General features: G+C 42.0%; 1 protein-coding gene across 1 annotated transcript; it reads right to left on the reverse strand.

Annotated features, from left to right (window-relative positions):
- Positions 1–3,913: 3,913 nt before the first annotated feature.
- Positions 3,914–26,039, reverse strand: apln (apelin). Its single transcript, XM_062425658.1, has 3 exons — positions 25,495–26,039; positions 11,505–11,677; positions 3,914–8,307 (listed from the first exon to the last, which is right to left on the reverse strand). Exons 1-2 carry the CDS (start codon positions 25,559–25,561, stop codon positions 11,511–11,513), a joined length of 234 nt encoding a protein of 77 aa, XP_062281642.1. The 5' UTR covers positions 25,562–26,039; the 3' UTR covers positions 3,914–8,307; positions 11,505–11,510.

The raw sequence follows: 26,039 nt of genomic DNA on the forward strand, positions 1-26,039 counted from the left end.
TACTCTCCCACGGCCATATCAGAGCCGTATTAAGTTACTGCTAATGCACACCAAGCATCTGCTACTCCTGCTGCTTCACATGTAAAGCATTCAAGTGTTGTAACACAGTGTGGATTTTATGCATTGTGTTTGACAGAGGCACTGACAGCAACAAAAATGTTTCTTTAAAAATAGGACATTTTCGGCCTTTCATGTCAGCCAATCAGTTTTTAATATTGCAGGGAATAATGGAGTAAGAAGGAGCAGCCACAGTGAGCTGTTAGATGATGAGTTGCAGGCAACAGGCTGCACGCTTCCACCTCCACAGCGAGGTAATAAACTTTACTGTGCAGTACTGTTGTGTGGAAGACTACTTGCTGCATGCAGCATTAGACTGATTATTGACGGATGATTAAAACAACATGAGTTTTGTTTGGTTGCACCGTAAAGACATACAGCTGTTGCTCTTCTGTTATATTTCTGACAAAGTAACTGCTCAAGGAGTTTGTTGACTTCGACGACATGTCTCCAACACCTACTGCATGCAAAAGTGAAGCCAAAATAGAAACCTTTTCAGGAGCTCCCATCTTGCTTGTATGATGTCATTTTGAGTCTATGCAGTTAAGTCGGGCGTTGGGATAATGGACAGAGGTTTGAGAGTGGCTGTCACAGCTGTCAATCATGATGTCAAGCCCCCTTTTTATATCGTCGAAAAAAACTAATTAAAAACAAACTTATCAGAAAAATGAGCACATCAACAAATATTGTGATACGAACTACATAAAATGATAGAAATCATCACTGGGAAAAATGTATTTGACGTGTACTTAGATTTTGTAGATTGGCTCACATCCCATCTGCTAAGATGGAGGGAGCATGACTAATGACCTATACTGCAGCCAGCGACTGGGGAGAGATTGAGATGTTTTAACTTCACTTTTGGGTAGCTGTCATGGCGTTCATATTTATATACAGTGAATGGTTGTAGTATTATGCTAGACTTACCGTTACCATGGTAACCACAAGTTTCTCCAAATCATCAAGGACTAAAATCTAAAGGATTGCAACTCTAAGAATATGACCTCAGTGTTTTAATTGGCTCAATTGGGATCTCCTGACATTCGAGGCAATAGCAGCTTGTCCTTTCAGTCATTTATTATAACTATAGCTAACATGATGTTAGCTCAACCACAAAAAGGGGGAGACTGTAAAATTGTGAATAGGATCAATTTAGAGATGATATTTTACACTTCAGGTGCGTATTTTACTGATGATGTTGCACAGAAACCCATCTGTTGCCACCTCACCACTGAATTACATGGATATAAATTTAAAAATTAAATCAAAACTTTTCCAACACCTGCTCGTTATATGTATGCTTAATTTCCTAGCCCAGTCTGCACGTATAATTTGAGTCAAATGTGGTCCAGGTGTTTGAACGACAGCGGTGAGCTGGGTAATATCCATCAGTGCGGGTTTGTCAGCGGCTCTATAGGCTTTGTTGGTGGTATTGTGGGAGAGCCAACAGCACTTGAGGTTTTTATGATGTGGCAGAAGCTGATTCTGGGAGTCTGTGCCAAGAACAATCCAGATGTTACTCCCACAGTATGTTCTGTGGTATACATTCACACGTACTGTACATACGTTATGGTACAGAAGGCATACGCTCCCGATCTGTGCTTTTTTATTCTTTTTGCTGAGGGGATGTTGTCAATAATTAAAGGATCTCATGAGAGTTAGCAACCATGTCTGACACTCATTATCCACAGTACTTCACTCATCATCCTGAGAGTTTTATTTTTTTCTTACAACAAACCCAATGTACCCAACTTCTCCTTCACCCACCCCCTGCTCCCCTACTCCCAGCAGTGCTCTGGTGGCTGGCAGGCAGTGACACACATACCAGCAGTGACAGTGAACAGGGCTGGAGCCACTCTCACAGATGGACCTTGAACTCTTTTAAAGGGACGTCTGGCCTCGCTGTAATGCCCCACCGGTGGCCCTCACTGCCAGGCTGCAAACTGTAACTCTATAGCCTCATTGTCACGCACCATATCCTCCCGGTGACCCCAAGCCCAATTATACAGCTGACCCAGGCTTGATGATATAACCTTGGGCGTCTTTTGGGGGCTGCTGGGGCTCAGGGGTGCACCTCTTGTCTATCATGACATGTCAGCTCTGCGCGTTAACCAGACACTTCCCTGAGTGGTCCCACTGGGGGTATAGGAGGAAGAGTGGCTCCCATGCAAGGTCCTGTATATTTCAACACATTGCCTCAGTGAGGTTTTCTTACACATCAACAATATAATGATGAAAAAGTAATATGTGTGATGCTGTCAAATGTATCATTTCTAATATAACTTAAAAAAAAATCTTTATAGTATTTCCATAAATATTATCATAAACACAAAACAATGTACCATTATTTAGTCCAAAAGTACAGCTTTAAGTCATCATTAGTGTTAAAAAAAAAGTGAAATACAGTAAAAATATGTGTTTACCACTGATGAAATCTTTTATGAATGTGCAGGAGCACTAAAGGAGGCTCTATTGTATGTAGATACCACATGTGCGCTCGCTGAATCTTTAAGACATATCTATAGTCTCCATGCACGCTCAGCAGCTGCGATGCATTAATGTGCAGCTTGCTTAGTATGCACTATAAGCTCTGGAAAGGCTACCTGTCACTGGTGATGTGTTTCTTAATGGATGAGGAGTTGATTTACATTTCCAAAGCTACGTGCATACAGCAGCGAATTAATTTCTACACAAGACACAACTGAAGGTAAAGGTTGCTGGCAATGGCAGTAAACATGTCTGTTTTACTATTTTGTCTGTAGAGTTCCAGGGAAGCTTCTGCTACACATATGCACAATACACAAACAGATTTGATCTGATTTACAGTAAAATAATTGAAAACATGTGAGAAAAGTATCTGTAGTTAAGAATTTCTGTGGAATAATGAGTAAACTGTATTTTTCTGATCAGAGAATCTCATTTGCATTTAACTATTGTGAGTGGGCTTGTTGATTTTCCCAATAGAATGTGCCTCTTCTTGTGCTGAACTGAGAGGATGACATTTGTCTGTGTCAACTACAGTTTCACTGAATTTCAACCTTACATTTCACTCCATTATTAACAGTTGTACAGTGTATTTAACTTGTACCTGTCATTCACAATCACTGGAGATACCACACTAACAGTACTGGCGATGTGGGTCGGTTCACCACTTTGTTCCAGACTGGAATACAACTATTGGATAGAGTGCCATGATACTTTGTTCACATGTTAATGCTCCCCAGAGGATGATGCCCTCTGATTTATAAGCTACACAATGAAGTTGTCTTTTTTTTTTTTTTTTTTAGTGCAATGTCTAGAGACAACTAAAGGATTGTCATGAAATTTGGTACAGATATTCAGGCTCCCAAGAGGATCAGTTCTAATGACTTCATTGATTCTCTGACTTTTCATCTAGCACCACCAGCAGGTTGAAGCTCTCACTTTTCCATTTAAATATCTTCACTCCTACAAAATGGGTTGGCACAAGACCTTCATCGCTCCCAGACGAAGTATCCTGCTAACTTTGATGATCACCTCACTTTAGTGCTGCATGAGGCTCACATTTGTGGGTTTGAGTAAACAATTATTGGATGGATTGAAATTAACTTTGGTACAGACATTCATGTGTTCCCCATGATTAATTGTTACAACTTTAGTAACTCCTTAACCTTCCATCTACTACCATCATGTACTTTTTTTTAATTTTTTTTTAGAGCTAATTAGCAAATATTAGCATATTAACACACTAAACTGCCTGGTTACCATGGAAAACATGCTAAACATCTGTCTCAGTAACGCCTCCTGAGCATGGCTGTTAACCCTTTAATTTGCTTTTTTTAATTTCCCAAAAATGACTTGACACACCGTGTTTTCTTAAAATAAGATTTTTAATATTACTTATTATCATAAAGATATATTTACACACTTTACAGAAATAGAAAATAAAAACACAAAGCTACGCATGAAAGGAAAAATAAAATAAGTACTCCAAGAGCTAAAGCTTATCTTTTATAAATTAGAAACCAAAAGTTCAAATATGTACACAGTATTTCAACCATTTCTGATACACTTGTTTTATTTATTTATTTATGTCATTTATTTTTGCCCAGTTCAACATCAAAACAGAGACAGGGACTGTACATTTGGCCTGGTGGGTAATATGAGCACACACCATAAACAGAATATAAGTTTCAGGAGTAATACATTGTCTTTCAAATGGTATCTGCTTGAGACCTAGTAACACTGTTGCGATGGCGTGTAAGCCTTCAGACTGCATCTCTCCTCAGATTGTTCTGAATGTAGCTGATTTTGGAAACAGTGGTTATATAGATGGAGAATGTGTCACAATCAAGGCAGGAGGGGCCTGTGCTATTCTGGGTGTAGGAAGTCTCATTTTGAGGCTCCGAGATTATGACAGATCATAGCCATTTCCCATGGGAGATAAAATCTAGTTATCCTTTGGATTGCCCAGCCGGTGGAAAAGTGTGAATGCATTGGATTGAATATCAGCCACTTGATCCTGCAGACACCCACTCTGAAGGCCAACATGATACAGTTTGATGGGCTTAGAGCTTCACAAGGTAAAATCATGGAATGTGTTTAGTTTGTCAACTCTGTTTCCATTTCCACAATGAGTGAAATGTTTGGTTCAATGTAACGTTAAAGGAATTTTATCTGGTAGAGAAGTGAGAGTATAGAGTGACAATAGGATTTGAAAAAAAAAAGTAAAAACCTTGTGTTTTTTGCGATCTTTTAGTGCGGGGGTTGTGTCTATAGCTATTGGGAAACAGAGACCAATGGCTAAGCTAATATTCTATAACCTGCTGCTAGCTTATTCTCATCTCCACCAGTAACACAAATCTATCTCTCTGCTCATTCCCACTCCTTAAACACTCCCAGCCAAATGCATTTGGACAAAAAGAACTAAACACAAAGGGGCAAGTTCTCTGAACAAACTTTTTTTTTCTACCAGGAAAACATGCTAACAAGTGCATAGGAACATTACTCAGGCCTTGTGATGGTCACAGAGAAGAGGAACTGGAGAGGAAACATTGAGAGGATAGGAATCGTTTCTCTAGTGTAAGCCTTGCTGGAAAAGACCATTAAGGAAAATGGTTTTGCTCCCCGAGCATAATGTATTGGTTTACCATTTCAGTTTGAGCCTGGACGTGCTTGTCCTTCCACACCACAAGCCCCATTAACCTGATGTGCAAGGGAGGGTTGTGGGCTATGATCTGCAAGAAAAGAATGCCTGAAAGCTTTCACGTGTCCACGACATATTGTGCTGCAGACTACTTTTCTATTTTGTTACATCCACAAAAGATACAGCTTTTCACACTGTATTCAAAAAGTAAGCTTTGGACAACCAGCTAGACAAGAATCAGACAAAGAAATTGTCACAATACACTGGAAAACCATTCCATACCAAGAGACTCTTGTTTTCAGGGTGTATTTTTCCAGCAGCATAATGGAATTGCAAAAGTGCAGCCTTGCAAACCCATACAGAGAAGTCTTGGAGCAAAGCCACGTCTATTCGTTGGGACTAGTTGACACCGGAGGCTTTGGATTAATGGGATATTTGGCTTTGATTTTTTGGATTCAACTGATAACCAGACAAAGATTCAAAGGGTACTTTACATAAACATTGGTTTGCTCTGGTCTCTGAAAGGGCAGCATGGCTGGTGCAGATGGTGAGGATACATTCATGAAGAACAGTGCGGATACAGACGTTGCTCGGCTCCGTAACAATAACTTCTGAGATGGGGAAATATTGATTTGAACCCCTTTTCATGACCCAGTCTACTTCCAGCATCCCAACTCCTGCGGCTCAGAACTTCCATCCCCAGCTCATATCTTCATACTATCTTCCCCAATAATACATGAGACATCCTGAGAAAAGCTGTCTCATACCCGAGGAGCATTAATGAAATCTACATCTCTGTCTGAGAGGGTATGAAAAAATAATGGTGGAACTGAAATTATTACTCTTCACAGTGCCCTAGGATTTAATACATTTTTAATCAAGGTGAGCTTGGCTGGGTGGATTACCACTGTGATTTTAGATGCTCTCTTAATAAAAGCTTCTCATGCTGGGACTGAGAAGACTCTGCATTTTATTATAATATTTGCATGAGACATGGCGAGAGGGAAAGAGTGTTGAAATCTAGTTTAACCTGCCAGTCGCTTGTCTGGTCAAAACTGCCTCGAATAAGGGCATTTGCTGATTGTAATGTTGTCTCTTTTCGAGTTTTCAACTTAAACCCTTTTTTTTTTTTTAAATTAGGAAGTTGCCTAATACGCATCAAACGACTGGAAGGTGGCTGCTCTACAGGTTAATATGTTACATGGTTACACACTGAATCAGTAGGGGTCTGGGGATTGGAAAGGGGGAAGGGTGTGGTTTCAGTCTAAGCCAATTTAACAATGAGCTCAGACTAAGTGGCCCCGGCCAGCCTTGGGGAGATCCATCTGAGAAAGATTAACTCTAGGATTTAATGAGCGTAATGATCAAAGCCACGACCACCTGTGCTGTGGAAGGGCAGACTAGAAAGGCAACTGTACCCAACATAACGTAGGGAAAGGACTGAATCAGGATACATGGCTATATTGGTGTATACATAGAGGGAGAGTAAAGATACAGTATACAAAATATGCTCATATAAGCTTTAAATGTACTGTAAATTTGTGTTTTTTTTAAAATAAATGCGCAAAATAGACTGCTCTAGTACAAGCCTCTATCACAGCACCCTGAGAAAAAAAGAAATAAAACTACTTAAACACACAAATAACATAAACAGTAATATAATATATTCCAGTATGATGGAAAGGCATAGCATTATCTCAGTGAAAGATATCGGGGTCAAACCAGCCTTATGCTGAATATTAACACAGCCAGAGCACTAGTGGTAGGCTGATCATGGTGACATATTAACTCAGCTGATGTTTGCTGTAATGTTTGTTTGTTTTTTTCTTTCTCCTTCTTCTTATTTTTTTCTCTTTTTTTTGGTCTAATTTAACTCTTCCGCACTAACATTGTCTCACGTGTGTTTTCTGTTTTGCAGAAATTTAAAATGCATAATGTGTCAGTGTATCAAGACTTCAAACAAGAGGTAATGTGTTTCTCATTTCTCCCTAACCTTTCATTCTTTCGTTCCTGGCAGCATTGTGGAGAAGGTTATTATTTGGCACTTCATTAAAAGGCAAGGCGGCCTGTCGGTGGAGCAGACCGCCCCTGCCAGTTAACAGTCGTGTAGAGCAGCTGCACGGGGCAGCAGTGTGGTGAGAAGGCTGGGGATTGGGGACAGGATTGGGATTGGGATTTGGGGTCAAAAGACTCATCCAAGGTGGGACATGTTACAGTAACCTTGAGCGCATCAGTAAACCCCCCAAGGTGTTAATGAGTTCAGAAACACCGAAATAGCTTTGGATTAAAGAATCTCCTAAATGAAGGAATTATTCTGTCACTTAAATAGATTGTTTTGACAATATGTGCTCTCTTTTCAGTCCGACTTTACTTTGCATGTGGATGTACTGTCGTTAGGAATTACAAAGCACCATTAATAAAGATAATTAAGCAAAGTCATGATGTTGTTCAGATGTAACGCTCTTGCTTTTCCATATTAAACACGAAACATTTGATTCCTTTTCGCAGCAGACATACAGACTATCAAGTAAACTTAATATTTGCTATTGTCAACTATTAAAACTGACACCGCCCTTTCCCATGATTAGTGCTCTCTCCCACTAGTAAAGCCACTAAGTAGCTACACAGCAATGAAATTAGCAGCTGCAGTAACCTTGAATCTGAGAGATGGGAAAACCACACAGTGGAGAAGTGACAGATGCTTTAAGACTCAGATTGTTTTGACCGGGCTCCCTCTCCGCCACATGTCATGCAAAGTGTTTGAGACACACAGGGAGACTGCTATGATTGGGCTCTATTAAGCAAATGATAGAAAAAAACACTTGGGAGAAGACAGAGATAGATAAGTAGTTAGGGAGTGAGAGAAGGAGAGAGACAGAGAAATAGAATCTGATAGCTCGGGCTAAATACCTCCCCACCCCCCCTTTCCCTGCCCCCAATTCCTCCTAGAGCTGAGGGTGAGCGGCTTGTCCTGATTTTTTGTGGACAGAGTTGCTTGAAGAACCAGCAGGTGCTATGGACATCACTCTTCAGGCTGGGCAAGCGTAGGCCCTTCGTTGCAAGGCCCCCCAAGGCAAAGGAAGAGCATAGAAATCAGAACCTGGGGAGGGCGCTCAAAGCAGTGCCTGCAACACAAGAAAATAACACAGAAAAAGTGGCATCAGCGTGTGTTTTTTTGTTTCTTAAAAAACATTTTATGAGTCATGCAGACTTTTCAATTTCCTCTCCAATAAGGTTGCCCCTCTGGGCATTTCTACCAGAGCTTTCACAGTGTTATCTTGCACTAGAATGAAGTGAAACAGCGAAGAAAAGGTTACTCTGGACATGTTCATCCAGATTTCACCGTCTTTGTTAGAAAAGTGAGGCAGGGAGAAAGAAAAACAATTGTATATCTCGCTGTAGAACACAAGCCCATCATTATACTGCGATCGGGGCACTGTATCGCTTCCTGTCAATGAAGAAATCTGTTATCTTCCTTCGCCTTTTATCTCCTCCTGTCCTGTGATAATTTCCAGAGATTTCACATGAGTAGTAGTGCAGTAAGCTTTGTTGCATTACAACAAGGTTCATTCACTGATAAGAACCGGCTTTTGTTTAGAGATGGCATATTTCTGAAGTCATGTAATACCCAGAGAACTGATGTACATATATCTAATCTCTGATGAGTTATATAGCGGTTTGTTGTTTTGTCTTTCGTGCTGTTTGGGTCCACAGGATGATCTCAGTGTAGCAGCTCCTTGAAGTCATACTGTATCACAGAAGGAGTGTATGGGAGGAGTTGCAGACCTGCTCTACATTTTTTCTGATGGAAAGCTCTTTGGAAGACTCATTCACCGAGCTTTCTCACACTGAGGGTCTCAAGGGGCTTTCATAAATTGCCTGTGGCTTTAAAGCTGTAATATCCTCTCGTCTTTTAGACTGTCACTGGCATGGCTTAGATCCAAGAGTTGTAATAGCACGTTCTGAGTCTACTCAGATGCTTGAGAGGATGACCGGGGTCGACGTCTTTCTTCTCAGAGTCCCTCACATCTGGAATGTGTAATGATGAAAAGGCAAACTTTGCCTCAGGTGTCTTAGAGGATAAAAGATGAGCTGTTTCTGACACTGAAATGGGGAGTTGCTAAACAGGATAGAGCTGTTGGATGGACACTGTCACATCCAACATTGTACTTAATGTCTACTTAAACAGAACAGCAATGATGATTAAGACATAATAATGTATCCACATTCAGTCTGTCTGCCTAGGAGTCTGACCAGTCCTCAGCTGGGTGTCTCCACTGAAGCTTTGATCATAAAACTTTGTGTTTGAATGAAACAAAATGCATCTCTGGCTGCTTCCAGAGGTGTTTTTCCCCTCATCAGCTCAAACTGAGGAAGAAAGCAGGACACATCAAGTAGAGCAAAGCCTTTCAAGTTGATGTGTTGTCAGAGTGACTTGATGGATGGACTGATGCTAGATATCAGGCTTTGTGAAGAATTAATTCCTCTAGTCAGATAACATCCTTCCTGGAAAAAAAGAACTAACTAAGAGGAAGCTCAGATGTTTAAGTTTTTGAATGATTTACTGTGGTAGCTGATTCCTCTTAAATGCCGTTAATGCAGGGCTTAATTCACACGCTGGTCAGGTTGGGGTGCAATGGTATGTGCAGAAATCCTTGAACGAGATGAACTTTGAGCTGGAGAGGGAAGCGAACAAGAAAGGGAAATCTTCAGGGTGTTGTGGTTTAAGTGGTGTTTGTGGAGACAGCATTGTGACTCACTGAGCCGTTCACTTTTACAGAGCTTCACAACTTCCTGAAGCTCCCCCTATTGTGTGGCAGACACTGTGGCACTGAACACAAGCACTGACCACTCAACTCGCAGAGAGGATTCTCACATTTTATTGGCAGACCGAGGAAAGTTGGAGGACCCGTGTTGTCCTTCAAGTGCATGCTAGCCTGGCTTGGCCCTTACTCATTGTTTCCATCTTTGTGCTGCTGCCTCTAAAGTCTATTATGAAAGCAGGAATGAGTTCAAAAGAAAGAAAAAAATACAAAAAAACCCCAATATTGATCCATAATTCACTATAGATTGTGAAACCTTAGAGAAAAGAGATTACAAACTTCTATGGCTTTGATCCCCTCTCCTTAAAACTGATTAACCATGCCTTGACACTTTGGCTGCAGCTTCGTCTCACTGTGGCTTCAATTTATGGTGGCCCTTTGCAGGTCAGTGTTGTATGGTCGTCACCTCCTGCAGGGATATTGTGGCTTGTCGGGTTTCCCTGTCTCTCACAGCGTCTGGGAGCGACGTGTGAATGGGTCTTGTGCTTCTTAACACACGGACATAATTGTACTGCTGTCGCATTTTATTCACAGAGACATGCTAACATTGGCAAGTGCTTAGACAGTTTTAATCTGTATATACTGTACATTTGACTGTTTAAATGGCAGTAGTATACTTTAGTTTCTCAATCTGTTTTTGCTGAAACACAGAGTTTGTTTTGGTTCAGCATAGAAAATCAAACTGTGAAAAGTTGATAAGTAAAATATTATCTCTGATTTTGGATGAAAGAGTTTTCACACTAAGGATTGTTTTACTTGACAGCGAGTTAAACATTCCTTCCTGCAAAGAGGCTGAGCCAGGAAACTCAACTCTGATACGTATTATCTTTGGTAAAGGGTTTTAACTGACTTAATCAGATGGACAGAAAAGATTTATTCCAGCTGAATTGACTCAAAGATTAGGTTTCTACTTATAACCATCTTCCATATGAGGAAATAAATGACGCAGCCTTAAAAACAACCTACAGAGGCATGCAAGCTGGTAGGCTAAAGTCCAATAATCTGTTACAACATGCACTTTTTTTCAAAGCCAACAATAACATCCTTGTATTGGCGTTGAGTGTAGCTGTGATGGTCCGTAACAGACTTTCCAGTGTTCCTATGAGAGTTTGACTTTCCCATTCGTCATCGAAAACATCCGAAATGATTCTGCCAACAAAGTATTTTAAGACTCAACAACGTTCCTCTTAAAAATTCCTCTCCATAATAGTATTTCCCCCGCTAGTCAGCAGTTATGATTTAATATATCTGGAAATCTTTTTGCTCATACTCTCTCTCGTGAGTGTGAAATGTGCAGTTCTGACTTGACAGAAATTCAGAGAGAAAGTTGGTCAGATAGCCAAACACAGCAAATATAGGCACATCATTTTAAACAAGAATTCAAAGTTGGTAGAGAGACTTTTACTGTCTAACACTGACTGTTTTACTGCAGTTTGATGGCACGCTCTGCCAACAAAACCTAACGAGCGTCTTTTCACCCCTGACTTCTTGAAATTCACCTTGCTCTAGAACGGCATGGGCCCCTTGTGGGAAAGACGGGGCCGTGGGCGTCTCCTCTTCCAGCCGGATGGTCTGTGGGTCTGACCGCCCCTCGCAGGGTTTTGCTGGACCAGCTTTCTCACCGTAGCTGCCTCTTCCAGCTCTCTGCCATGCTCCGTGGAGGCCATGGGACCTGGACGAGACAGACACACACACACACACACACAGAGGAGAGACCAATTAGATCACCCAAAAATGGCCTCTAAAGCAAAAATGTGATTTCACAGCCTCCTCTCACCCAAAGTATCACATTTTGATTATGAGCCAAATCCACCGGTGCCTAAAGAAAATGTGAAGCAAGATCCTAAGAGGGATTACAGGGGTAATGGATGAGGAAACAAGAGACATGTATAGATAAGTGTGTGTGTGTGTGTGTGTGTGTGTGTGTGTGTGTGTGTGTGTGTGTGTGTGTGTGTGTGTGTGTGTGAGTGTGAGTGTGTGTGGGCCTCTTAAAGCCCACCCAGCATTGTAGTTCATCAAGTCACTGTGGTGCACCCACACCACAGCAGATAGCCATAGTCCCGGATGAAGCAGGAAACCCAAACCCTCGTGTCTCATGTCTCTGTCACTCTCCCCCAAGATTACAAACACCACACAGCACCAGACCTTTGTATAGGTGCATCCTGTCGCAGTGTTTGATCCAAGATTAGAGATGAGCTTAATAGCAGAGTGTGTCTGGCAGAGAATGTGTGTGAACATCTTAGGTGTGTGTGAACATGCGCATGTGTGTGTTTGAGAGTGATCCCAGATGTTCTTAGTCAGCTCTCAATAAGTGTGGTCTGATCCTCTTAAGCCCCTCTTTTCCAAACGGTTAGGTCCACCTCAAGTATCTCTATAACCTTTCAGCCAATCTTAAACTGAGAGACCCCCTCTTGGAGAGCTAGAGATCTTTTTGGGGGAATGTTTTGCAGAACTTGTAATGGGAGATTTAACGTGGGTGATCTTTCACACTACTCCTAGTTTTTTTAGTCCAATGAAATCTGAGTAAAAGCAGAGCAGGATTTTCTTTATTCAGCCATGTCAAAGTGATTTAATATCTCAGTGAATAGGTATTGTTGGTGTTACTTAGCTACACAATTAAGCATTTTTCCTTTGAATGAACAATTGAATGTACATTGTTATCATAAACAATTTAAGTTACTGCAATGAAGCTGTGTAGATGTGATTAAAGGGGTACTTGGTTGTACTGTATTTGATGTTGAGGGAGTCACAAGAGACAGGTTTATAAAAGAGTGTAGCACAGGAACAGATGTATGGATGGGAGGGTTTGGAGAGATTCCCATATAAAGGACTTGCTTCACATCATCAGACTACTTGGAAAGATTTTGTGATATCTGAATTGTGTCCTATGATAATTTAAAACACTGTGCATTGGCAAACTTGCATTACATCCATTAAATTCAGGTTTGATTACATTGACCAACAGACTTTGGCTGATGTTTCATGTTTGCTTGGTTTTCAGCCACTTCTTTTTTAGTGCCAAGTCATGTATATCAAAGCTTTCAGAAAAATCCCAGTTACACAGTCATAATTACAACTTGGATGCTGATATGAACACTATTTACAAGTCAGAAACGCGTAATTACTGTAACTCCAATGTGACATGAATGTGGCATTAGATTACACTTTTTAGACCACCCTTTTATACAAATGTAGGCGTCGAGTAGCATTCCTTGTGTTGAGTAAGCTGACCTTTATGTGCAAAAAACAGTTCACCTTTCTCACTCTTCCAAATTGATGCAATGTTCTATGATCCTTTCTGCATTTCTAAAACATTCTAAAACCATTGGGCATTTTCTGTCAAAAAGCTGATTGACATCACTTATTTGGGGTCATGATATCCAAGGCTCCTCTCCTCAGAGACACTGACACAATTTTTAGACTTAAAGTGACCTTTCTTGGGTTTACGAGGGCTTGGGCAAAGACACAGCTTAAGATAAGTCACTGAGTCGACTGCAGAGGTGGAGAAAAGTATCAAGTTTACTGAAGACAGCATTTGAGCAGCTTACAAAAGCTATGATGATTCTTGGCTCCCTGGTCCCTTAAAGCAATTTTCAGCATTTTTTAGTTCAATATATGTATGTGTGGCAGAGTGGTGATATTGCTAGTGGTGATGTGAACAAGGCACAGCTGTAACCCGAAGAACGTGGACTGATAGGGACTTTGAAATACTACCTCTTAAACCTGCCTACTGCTTTCAAAACACTTACGATATCTCCAACAGCCAAGATCAATTTGTTTGAATAGAGGTTAGCTTTCTTCAAGAGCAGACTTCAAAATGCCATTAGAAGCAAGCCAAACGTCTCTCTGTAGCCTTTCTTAATTAACGACCTTCAGCTGTGGCATATTGAAGGAATTTTTTAAAAGAACAATTTCCACTGAAATGGAGAAAACATCGAAGGGTCTCTAGCTTTCAGCTTTCAACAATGGTGAACTGCATGACTGAGCTAGCTTGTTGAATGTTTTGAATATATATCCCTGAAACGCCAGACATCTCAAGTTCCATTTCCACACTAATCTTCTTCCGTGAGCACATTACACACCATATTTGTGGGCGAACAGTGGGCTAATTCATTTGCAGCAGAGAAAGTCTCTGTTGCATATTTCTGCATCCAAAGCCCATCTTTGCCCCTAGGAGCACTAATCTGCACATTATCCTTTTGTTATTGTTCCAGATACAGAGTGAATGAGCGACGTTCACACATTCTGAAGGCATTCAGCTCATTTCTTTCAAATCCAAGGGGTTGAATGTTAATACAGTCTGTGTTTGGGTAGATTTTGAGGCTAACAGAAGTATTATGGGGAGGCCCTACTTCCCTTTTGCCCCTGAAACACCCTCAGCATTGAGAGGCAGAACACACACACAAACAAAAGGCTGTAGTCTTTGCCATTTATGTGGCAGTTTGCTAAAACTATTTTGTACAATGCTGTGTTCGTTGGACCATGTTTTGAGGTCAAAAGTTGTTTTGGCTCTTATGAATGGCTGCACTTTCAATTAGTATTTCCCTCAACGTATTCCCAGTCGAACATATGAAAAAGTGGCAAGTACTCATGTAGAAAAGGAAAGAGAACAGAAAAGTGAATTGACCATTGACCAATTGTGTTAAAAGTTACCAAATTCAACGTTAGAAAGGTGTGGAGGAGTAAAAGGTGTCAGACACTGTTCAAGTATTCAAGCATACTGACACCTTCGATGTCTCACAGTGATACCTGGTGTAACTACAATGCTGCACAACGGCCAACTGCAATTGATCTTTGAGCGATGGTGCTGCACATGCATGGGGTCACACTCAATCGCTATATACGCATACATACACACACTGCAATGCGAAATGGTAAGGTAATTGCATTTCGGCTGACACAACTCATCTGCTGTTCCTCTCCAGGTGGCTCAGGCTGTCATAACCCAGGTCCATAATGAGACAATTTAGATGTCTCCTGCCATGGCAAGCTGTCAGCCACTGCTCAACACCGCGGTTTGAAGGGAGAACATCTTGTGATTCTCCTGACAAATCTCAACCATCCAATCTGGCGACAGGATGGAAAAGTGTAATGAAAGCTGCTAAAAATGAGCTAGGACCCAGCAATAACACCGGGAGTATAGATTAACTCTTGCAGCCTGTGGGGAGAGCATCACAAAGCGACAGATATGACATACAGCAACACTTAGTTTTGTATCTCTACCCATCCGTAGTGGAATACATATAGATTGAATGTGGCAGCATCTGTTGCATCAGGATAAGACCTTTCGATTGTTACTATGGCAGGTCTATCATTGGATAATGCATATTTCATCTCCATAAACAAAGATATCTCAGCTATCTTATTGCTCTGAAATTGGATCCAGTCTCTGTAGTATCCCATTTGATCTTTTCCCATCGGAGATTCCCATGTTTAGGTTCAGCTGGTAAAACAGTCAAATGGAAGGATAACATACTGTATGTCTCACAACAATAAGCCTCTTATCTCTACTTCTGATGACCTTGGAGCCCTGGGTTTGCCCTCTTTCCACCAAATCTCAACACTTCTTTCCCCAGTTGGTAATTCCCTAATTAAAGTTTAATAAAGGGGGAATTTCAGGAATGCCTGGTTATTGCTGCTACTGGTTGCATGGCTGCCCCCTCCCTCAAAAAGAGGATGGAGAGGAGAGGTACAAGCAGATGCAGAGAATAGTTGACAGTGTCTCAAACTGGCCAGTCTCCAAACTTATGATGAATAACTGGTCGGCTGCTCCCTAATTCCCCGTCCTAGTTTCACCACCACCTCCTAAGGTGATATCTGTTATGTTGTCTTTTTCAAATGGCCAGCTCTTTGTCTTATTATGGCCCAGCGGAAAGTGGAATACTGACAGCTTATCCCTGTTGAATCTGCAACAGTCCATCAGCGGAGCCTGGAGAGATATATATCTTCTAGCACTTGTCCATCCAGTCAGAGAAGAGAAATGGCTGTCCTCTGGTTTAACGCCAAGTTCATCAACTGCCCTCATGGCTGGCAAGAGCAAACTGTATATCACATTGTTGTGTGTCAACGCAGGAACACAGACAGCATTGCAAATGGACTAGAGCAGCTTATTAATAGTTGTAAAGCTGATTTGTGTGTAACGACTGCCAAAACAACCACATAACAAATGTCTGCACTTGTAAATGCAGCCGCAGCATAATGGTTTTTCTGCCACTAGGACATAAGAGATTAAACTATACCAGCCTGTGAGTTTAACTACAGCAACAAGTACACAGAGGAAAGTGTTGCATCAAATGTAAACATGCACCAGTCAAGCACAGCCTCCACAATTTAATCCATGCTGTGTTTAATTTTCTCTGTGTCATCGCAAATTGATTTGCTGTCCTATTGAATCTTATCTGTTTGTTTACTCGTCTTGCTCATCACTCCCAGTCACACTGATTATGAATCAATTGTGTGCAATCTCATTGATCCACTGTCACGGTTGGCTAAGCATCTCAAAAACATTTCATCCCTCCTCTGTGTTTGTTTTTGTTTTGTTTTTACTGTCCCTACATCACTTATCTGACACCTCTCCACCACGGATATTGCTCACTGCGAGTTGTATCTCGATGTGTAAACAAACAGCTGGCAGAGTGGGGATGGGTCGGTACTGGACTAAGAGGAGAAGAGGGGGGTTAGCTGTATGTGCCCACTGTGTGATTTCTACTTCATCTTTCAGCATCAGAAACATTGTAAATGATCAAAGTAGTTTATTTTACTGTGATCGTTTGAACTATGATAGTGACAAAGCTCTGCGGTCGATTAGTTGGTCAGACTGACTCTCTCTTATTAACACACCCTAAATGCTACCACTAATAAAGTATTCCCCAACAATATATTATAATATAATAGTGGATTGGATTTCCACTGCAAAAACAAACACTATGACCATATTTGCTGGTCATGCACAGCATAATACAAAGAAAGCAACACTATTTGTTTGTAAATGGGAGGTAGTTGTAGCCTATTATGTGCATGTGTAATCCTTATGGGTAACAAAACAATATTTGTGTTAGCAGGAGAGAGGAAGAATAAATACCCTGGTGTGTGTAGTCATGGTTATTACCATGACGTTGGAGGAGCAGGCCTGCTGTCTCCTTCGTGTGCCTCCCTCCTTCATTCACTAAAAGCAGAGGAATAGCTTTAGCTAATCAATCCCTCTATAGCATGCCATTACCACAGACATACTAACCCACACAACCAGACTGAGACATGTCACGGGCAAAAATGCTTCGCACTGCATAAGCACATTACAGGATAAGGATTATTTAGCCAAGGATGAGATGTGTTAATTGTGCCAAACATTCTCCTAACCTAGAATAAGCCCCAGTGCTCCCACAGCATCGTACTGAGGATTTGTTAGCTGTCTGATAGCCTCCCCACACATTCATCCAGCGCATATGGAATGGTGCCTAACCAAGGAGGCAGTCCCTTGTTGTTCAGCTTTCACAATCCAACATTTAGTGTCGGAAATGCTGCTTATCGCATGCCTACCAGTAAGTCTGGGCCTTGGCAGAAACTGGTACCAATTGCTTGCCGACTTTCAGACCACGTTACCATGGCAGCCACCATGAAAGGCGCTCAGTTTGGAGCAAAAAAGAATGACATTGTCAGTTGAAATCGACCAGGTTCTCATTTTTACAGATTTTGTTGCACACAGTCTGAATCCATGATCAGCCCTCCGACTGTGTGTGTGATGTTTTTAACCTCCTCTGGGGGCCACCGCACTTGGCCGCTGAGTGTTCGTCTCAGGGGGGGTTTGTTTTGGTCGTGAGCACTTTCTTTTATTTCTGTCGGGGACTGTTTGATATGCAGCATTGTTGTACTGTGATAATGCTAGGCTTGTGGCTGAGCTGAAGGCTGGCTTTGTCCGTACAAACTCCAATGAGGAAACTAAGGTGCATGAAAAGTTGCTCCCATTACTGCAGCTTTTCCTCCCTCTCCTAAAAGCAACCCCCCTCTCTCACCCCCCTACACACTCTCACTGAAGGCTCAGAACAAATTAAAAACAAACTGTGCAGCCCACTAGTTTCTGGCTTTCTGCAGATGTCCCTTTGAGTCAGTCAGCTGCCTGTGAAGTGTGGAGCTATATATGCTCCTGAATTAGAGAGTGTATGAAATGATGAGGTGTGAGACTGCATACTCTGCTATGATCAGAGCGCTGCAAGTTCAAAGGGCCGGCAACAGCATTGAGACAGCTAATGAAGCCACTGACTCCCCTCACCACTTGACTGCCTTGTTGGTTTATTCACAATCCCACTCAAGTTGGAGGGGTGAATTTGTGGCTACAAGGTTACTGCAGGTTGGAGCCTAGTAAACAAGAGCAGCCCAGAGAGGGAAACACAAAATAACCTCATAACAACTTTCCTCAAGGACTGTAAGAGGGGCTGAGGACAGAAACAGGAGAGATGCTGCTGTTTCTGTGAACAGTAGCAAACTGAATCTATGCGCATGGCAGGTACAGTAGGTAGGTGAGGCTACCAACCGTTGCCCTAATCTCCAGAGATTGCATGTCAAGGGCAAAGGGATTCTCCAACCATCCGTTTCCATGGGCACGCTAATCAGATGTGAAACACAGCCCCTCCCCTCTCCTGTGTCATCACTCCCCCCATGCTGTGAACCTGCGTGCCTTCTCCCATTTGAGATGTGGGAGAAAAGAGAGAAACAGAAAGGGGGAGAGAAACGTCACTGCGCAGGGTTCACTGCAGCTCTGGATGCCTGAAGGGACCATTGCCTCTCCCACAGAATATACAGAACTATTAAAGGAAAATAGCAGCAACATTGCATCAGACTATATTACCTCCCAACCAAACTAAATAATACAAAACAATGACTCTGATACTTAAAGAAAAACTGGATAGATTAGCTCACACAATGTATTATTGCATGCAGTCATTGTTTGAGTTGTAGTGGTATGTCACAACATGGCAAATTCATGTTTAATCACATGTAAACTAATGAAACTGATGCTTAATGCAATGAGATATGTTCCATTGTTGTTGCATTTCTTTTTCTTTTTTTTTAAGATTTTCTCTGGCATAGACGCCTTTATTTGAAAGTAGAGAGACAGGAAATTACGGGAGAGAGAGGGGGGTGTGACATGCAGAAAGGTCCGCCGGCCAGGAATCGAACCGGGGTCCGCTGCGTACATGGCATGCGCTCTAAACCACTCGACCACCTGCGTGCCTGTTGTTGCATTTCATTAAACAAAACTCTTCAAATGTGTAAAACAAGACCTCAGTAACTGATTGTGTTCGTTTTTAATGATAGTTTTCCTTGGAGTCATACATTTTGACAGCAGAATTTATAAAAAACTCAAAATTGACCATATTATCATAATAACCCTGAAAGTTGCAGGCAAATAACTTGTGAGTAAGGCATGTTTAATCTTTTGTAGCACAAACAATACTTTATGCCACAGAGATAAATATGTCTATGAAAATAATAGCTTATCATATACCTTTTCATATATTACTATTTTTAATTGTCATGGTTTGGATGGTACATGTTTTGGACTTAGTGAAACATGTCTCCTAGAACATTGTTTTATTATTACTATACTGAGCAGTTGTGTAGTAAAGTAGCACCTTTCGGTAAATGTTATGCAGTGAAACTTAAGAAAGCAACTCTGTCAAACATTTATAGCGAAGACATAAAATTCATAAACGTTTTTACTGACAGGTTCAGCTGCACAGTGCTGCAGGTGAGCTAAAGCTCAGTGTTTATTGGCCCTCCGCGTCTACAAGGTTTTCATCAACTGCTAAGATAAACTGTTTAGCTGATGTGGATGCATGTTTATGAATTCCATATATTGTTTTGCTCTTCATTTTTTCACAAACATCTGTTTGTGTTCAGGGGCCCTGAGTGCAGGGGGACCTCTCCTCTACAGTGTGTTAGACAGAGGGACACAGCAAGGGGGCCTGTACAGATCCAGGAAACAGTCTGTGGGGAGATTCAGGCTGTTAGTCTGTGGCAGATCATGTGATTGACCAGTATTTAAGTGTAGACCTGTATGTGTGAAATCGTCTCCCAGGGAAAATGACATATGTGATCAAAGACACATCAATTTTGATGAATAATGCATGATTTCATAAATGAATGATCTGTGTGTTGTCACAGAAGGGACCCAGTTGTGTGGAAAATGGAAGAGATCCTGTGATTTCTGTTTTCAAGCATTTCATCTGAGGCAAGAACATAAGGTACATGACTGTTTGAAACCGCATGAGGTGCACCACAATAGCTTATAATTCTCTGAGAACAAGCGAGACACGCACATCCTGCTGCCTAAGGCTTTGAGTTTAGGTAGATCCCAGTGGGGGCATCACTAAATGAACCCTAAATCTTCTAAGTCCCTCTACACCATCTATAGCCCCAATCCAGTCTGCCATCTTCACAGCAATGAAATCCCTTTTTTGACTTACAACAGCCTAACAACAGCCAGCTGTGCAGCGCTTTTAGCCTCATATGAAATCTCACTGATCCATGATGTCGCCTCTAGACGTTTCACATTAATGGCGACAATACCCTAAACCATATTTATTTGATTCCCTGTTACTTCGACATAGCGTTTTAGCTGCTGAAATATTAATTTCTACCACAAATGACATCTCTAAAGCAATATACAGAAGTCATATTTTTCTATACTGGGTTTCGCTAAATTGAGCATGAAAGTAATTAAAGCACCTGCATTCCTAAAGACCACAGTATTTATTCTGTGGTCTGGCAGCCCATTTATAAAAATGTCCACTCAGATCTTGATCAGGAATCTGATCTGCCTGGCCTACCACTATAAATGTAACACTTAATGTTCAAAAAGAGAGTCATAAATCACTTTAATATTGAACACTGGTGGAAAACAGGGCAGTTTTTGAAAAAAATAAATCTGGCTCTAATTAAGTTGTAAGGAGCGCCCTGGGCCTGAGGATAGGGTCTGGTGATCACATGAGGTCTGGTTAACACAGGATCCCCTACCCCCACCCCTCAACCTCGTGCCCGAACCTCCAGGTTATGCCCTCAAAACTCTAAGGGGGGCCTGGACTGCACCAGACATATGCACAAGGAATCAAAATAGAGTCAGAATTCAATTTAGGTAATTTAAGTAATTCAACAGAACAGACTTCTTATTTACTGCCAAGAAGAGTAATTTCTCAACATATGAAATCTGTAAAGATGGATTAGATCTCCAGCTGTGAGGTTTTAAATGTTTCTGTGAGTTCCTCCACCATAGAAAGCTTACCACTAAACTCCCAGATAGCCAGTCTTCCGGTCCTCCCTTTTATTTTTCTGTCCCTTGGCCCGTCTTTTACTCCCTTTTGCTTTTTTCCCCCCCTTTACTGCATTCACTCTCAAGGGAAGATCTAAGTGAGTAGATTTATTCATTCAAAGGGTTCTGAATTACATTACACCAGCCCAGCAGTCACATATGCCAAAGTCTTCAACAGCTGAGCTCTCCAGGGAGCGTTAGCCCAAAGGTTAGCCTTATATCCCTACCAAATGAGTTATGATTTTTCTCTAAATCTCTTCCTCAACTCCCACTCACTCCAGAGCAATCGTGAGTGCCATTTACCGAGCTCATGTTGGGTGATATTGTACAGATGTGAAGTGGTTTATCACAAAAAGCCTCTCTAAAATTTCCTCCTGAAGCCTCCAGCTACACTGAGTCACATATAGTGAACCCTAGCAGGACCGCGCAATATGGATAAATTGATGGCGGTACATGTAATTCTGTATCACTATAACAGTATTTCATATATTTTGGCTAGTTCATCAAATCACTTTATCATATTGATGCAGAAACTGTATAAAAATTCAACATTGCCATAAAATAGTCATGCTTATTGATTTGCAACATCGCTCACAATGGCCTAATACATCCAGAGATATTAATTATTAGCTACCATGGTACAATAATATGCCAAAATAATTTATAGTTGACAAATTTATATCATCTCACAGTTTGTATTGTCAATCATCATCCCTCTTTAAACCCAAGCAAAATGATTACATACTGTGTGAAAGATAGCTGTAATGCTTCTATTTAAGCTCAAACAACAGCAAATCACCAGGAAGACAAGAAATCACTCTTTACTCACATCCCAAAACACATCTCAGGGATTGTTCAGTGTGTGTGTGCGTGTGTGCCTTGTCGGCAGTAGACAAACTACACTGATGCTGCAGGCGGCTGGCTCTATTTCCCCGTAATGCTTCATGAAGAGGAAATCCAGGTTCTTCATGAAATGGATTTCATCTGACCCAATGTGTGTGCCTGTCTGTGTGTGTGTGACATAAACCCAGCTGGTGCTCACAAGCTCCTGTGCCTCAAACAAAAAAGAGGCTCTGTGATTCTCCATAATCCCGTAATAACCTTTCCACTGCTCCCCCTTTGACACAACTGTTTGCCCACTGTTATAATGTTATGCCTAGACATCTGGAAAAGTTTAGCAGCTTTTGTTCTCTCCCCGGCCACCGTAATCACGTCCACGGGCACAAACACCTTCCTTGCATTAGAAAAACTGGGATTATGATTTAAAGCTTCCTGGTTACGGTTGGTTTAGAACTATAGATGTTGTTTAACTAAATAATCAGACCTAGCTTGGTGTTATTTTATGCCTCTGGGTGCCTTAATGAGTTGCTGCAAGCACTGTAGCCCTCCTCTTTTGGCAGTGCTTTGACCTGTAACACTCGGTTGAGCATCTGAGAGAGGCCGGCTACAGTACAGTATGCATGCATGCTGGTGCCACAGAGCAGCCAGCCCCAACAATACATCAAAGTTTAATATGGAATAATAGCACTGCTGACAGCTCTCATAAAATCACCCCCTTCCCAAGCAGTCGATTTCTCTGCTAGATAATGGCTCTGATCTGGGCCTCGTGGTCCTCTCATGCTCGCAACAGCCTCACCTGTTCAACCCAGGCAGTGCAATTACACCTTCTGTCTATATGTGCACATAGGTAGGTGTGTGCATGTGTCTGAGCCAGCTGCTATTGTTTTTCCCCCTTGCATCCCTAGGTGAAGATTGGAAGGGTGTTTCCATGGCTGAGAAAAATTGAGGTTTGATATCTCTGCGACCCTGTGCCAGACACAAGAGTGTTTTGAGACTAAGGACTGTTTATATACCAGTCTTAAGAGTTACACAGGGAGGACGAGTGATCGGCCTCGGGATGAATTATGGATACCACATGTCTAAAGCTGGAGCCCACTCTTAAGCCAGAGTGCTTTTCAAGGATGGGTAATTGAAGTGTGCTGTTAAAGGATGCTAATATTACATAGAGAGGGCCACAGCTCTTTTAGTGTACTGAATGAATATTGGAAGTAGCATTAGGTTGTTTAGGTGAATTGCCTGTTGCACCAGGAGTTGTTGCTAATGTGCACATACCTCCATAAATACAATTTAGATTCACACTCTTGCACACTTCCCCACCCTATATCAGTCAGATTCAGCCCTATATGCATTTCTTCCTTCAAGTACACACACATGCTCTCTTGGTCTCACTCTCTGTGTATCTCTCTCCTTTCTCAGACACACATGTACACACACAGATGCCTGAGAGAGAGAGAGAGAGAAAGCCCACTGAACTGGAAAAAGCGTTTGTCTCAAGATGAAAGGCTTCACACCCACTGCCTACATGCAGAGGCTCTTCCGACACCTTCCCGCGACAGCGCATAGTGTAGCAGAGGCTTGTGTTTAGCAGACACACTCCAGCTAGCATCCCTCCCCACACCCATCATCGCCGCAACACACTTGCATCCCTTCCTCTCTTTCAATCCCTTTCTCTCTCCCTCTCTGTCAATGGAGCTCTGATACTACAGTAGCAGCCAGGGAACAGAGAGGCACATAAGCAGCATGACTTGAACAACGTTGAGAAGGATAAGCTTCCATGAAAGCCTGAGGCACAGCAGCCTTGTTTTCCCCGATGCTGATGTAGCACGGTGGGCTCTCAGGCGTGGAACATGCTTAGACACACGCAGGGCGTGAAAAATGACACTGACCATGATGCTAGATAATTGCTTCCCATTTACTCATGTGCTGAGAGCCTCAGACAAAAATAGCATGTCGCTATAACGAATGTGCTGGGAAGCATGGGAACTGTGAGTGCTGTGGCCATGGATCGATACACAGAGTGGACAGCATCTTGCAAGCATAAAGTATACACAGCATCTTACAACCACAACATATTACTGTCTATATTATTAGGCCTTTATCTGCCAACATGTACAGTACACAGCATCTTATAATTATAGTCTAAGCAACATCTTATACACTGTCTATATCCAATAACATGGAGTCTGGTCTGATTCTTATACATACAGTATATTACATATAAATACAGCCTGTGTGTGTGTGTCTTCTAAACCACTGTAGTTGGTAGGTAGGTGATAATCCCAAGAATGGTCCGGACATTTACACAGGCCTAACTGTTGTTTTTTCACACCACAATGTTACCTGCATCACATCTGCAGACTGGCCATTGCTCTTCAAACTAAAGACCCCAGCCACATTTCTCAAAACCTTTTTGCTCCCATGAGCTATCAGGGAGAATAAGTCCTGCCCCTGTATAATTGTCCAAAGTCATTGTTTTTGTTCAAAATATTAGATATTTTAGGTCCACAGTGGCATTAATATGTAGTCCAACAATGGCCACAGAGATGCAGCAGCACTTTACGGAAATTTACTGTGACAAGGCATCAAGACTGAGCTCCTCAAGAGACGATCCATGCATCTGGGATCTGTGTTCCCCTCATTGATGCGTACAACAATTACAGTCCTCATTATCATCACCACAGGTGGCACACACGCATATATAGGTGCTGTGTTGCCCTGCTGCACAATCAAAGTCATGTAATAATCATATAGCACATGGGTCAGATGGAATAAATCAAGCCATAAATTAATCAGATTCACTCCATTTGCCACTCCACCTTACAGAACATGTGCCATGCATATCTTACATTTCATAACAGCCACAACAGTCACCATCAAGCCTATATATCACTCAGGAGCAGCTCTACTCTTTCTCACTCACAAACACACACATACACACACACACACACACACACACACACACACACACACACACACACACACACACACACACACACACACACATGAATGTCCATCAATAAAACCCTCTTAATATTTCATCTCCAAGTCACAGACTCTGCTTACATCAAGGTGAGACAGGGAGGAAAATGATACATCTAAGCTAGAAAGCACATTCAAGTTTACCATAAAAGCCATGGCAGTACAATAGCATACAGTATAACCACTGCAGTGCAGTACTGTACACAACCAGGTGCTGATATTCCTGCCTTTTAGAGCCCACACAAGGCTAACCATGCTGGGTAACTGATCAACTACAGCTGCCTGCACGAGCAGAAGGCAAACAGGAGAGAAATAGAAAGCAGAGAGAGGCGACCGGCGACGAGGCTGGCCGCTCCTGTACTCACCAGCACTGGCAGAACACAGCAGAGACACCAAGAGCACAATCACCAGCGTCAGGATCTTCACATTCATTTCTGCACTCCCCTCTGGCTCTCCGCTAGTCACTCGCTGATATACTGTAGTGGTGTGTGTGTGTGTGTGTGTGTGTGTAGATGGGAGGGAGAGAGAGGGAGAGAGAGAGAGAGAGAGAGACAGAGAGAGAGAGAGAGAGAGAGCAGCTGAGCGAGCAAGAAAGAGGGAGAGAGACTGTTTGCTCTCCTGTGTATGTGTATGTAAGAAGTGAGTGTGTCAATTTGTGGGAATGTGTATGTTGCTCCTTGACTGTGCCTGTGTATTTGTCTAAATGCGTATTTGTATATCAGTGTGTGACAGCGCCACGCCAAGACTGAAGGCACGTCTTTATCTGAGCTCTCCCACGGAGGTGTGTGTGTGTGTGTGTCTCCTCTTTTCTTCTGTCAGAGAAACGGCAGCATGAGCCAAGTTCAGTGGAGCTGTGAGTGTGCTGGAAGTCAGCTTGCAGGTCTGTCTGTCGGTGTGTGTGTGCCTGAGT

The sequence above is a fragment of the Scomber scombrus genome, chromosome 9, assembly GCF_963691925.1.
Source record: "Scomber scombrus chromosome 9, fScoSco1.1, whole genome shotgun sequence".
NCBI classification, from domain to species: domain Eukaryota; kingdom Metazoa; phylum Chordata; class Actinopteri; order Scombriformes; family Scombridae; genus Scomber; species Scomber scombrus.

Excerpts from the sequence above, each read along its gene's own strand:
- apln (XM_062425658.1), bottom strand. The coding sequence starts at position 25,561 with ATGAATGTGAAGATCCTGACGCTGGTGATTGTGCTCTTGGTGTCTCTG. Across the intron at positions 11,678-25,494 it reads GCTGTGTTCTGCCAGTGCTG|GTCCCATGGCCTCCACGGAG; the intron begins GTGAGTACAGGA and ends TGTCTCGTCCAG.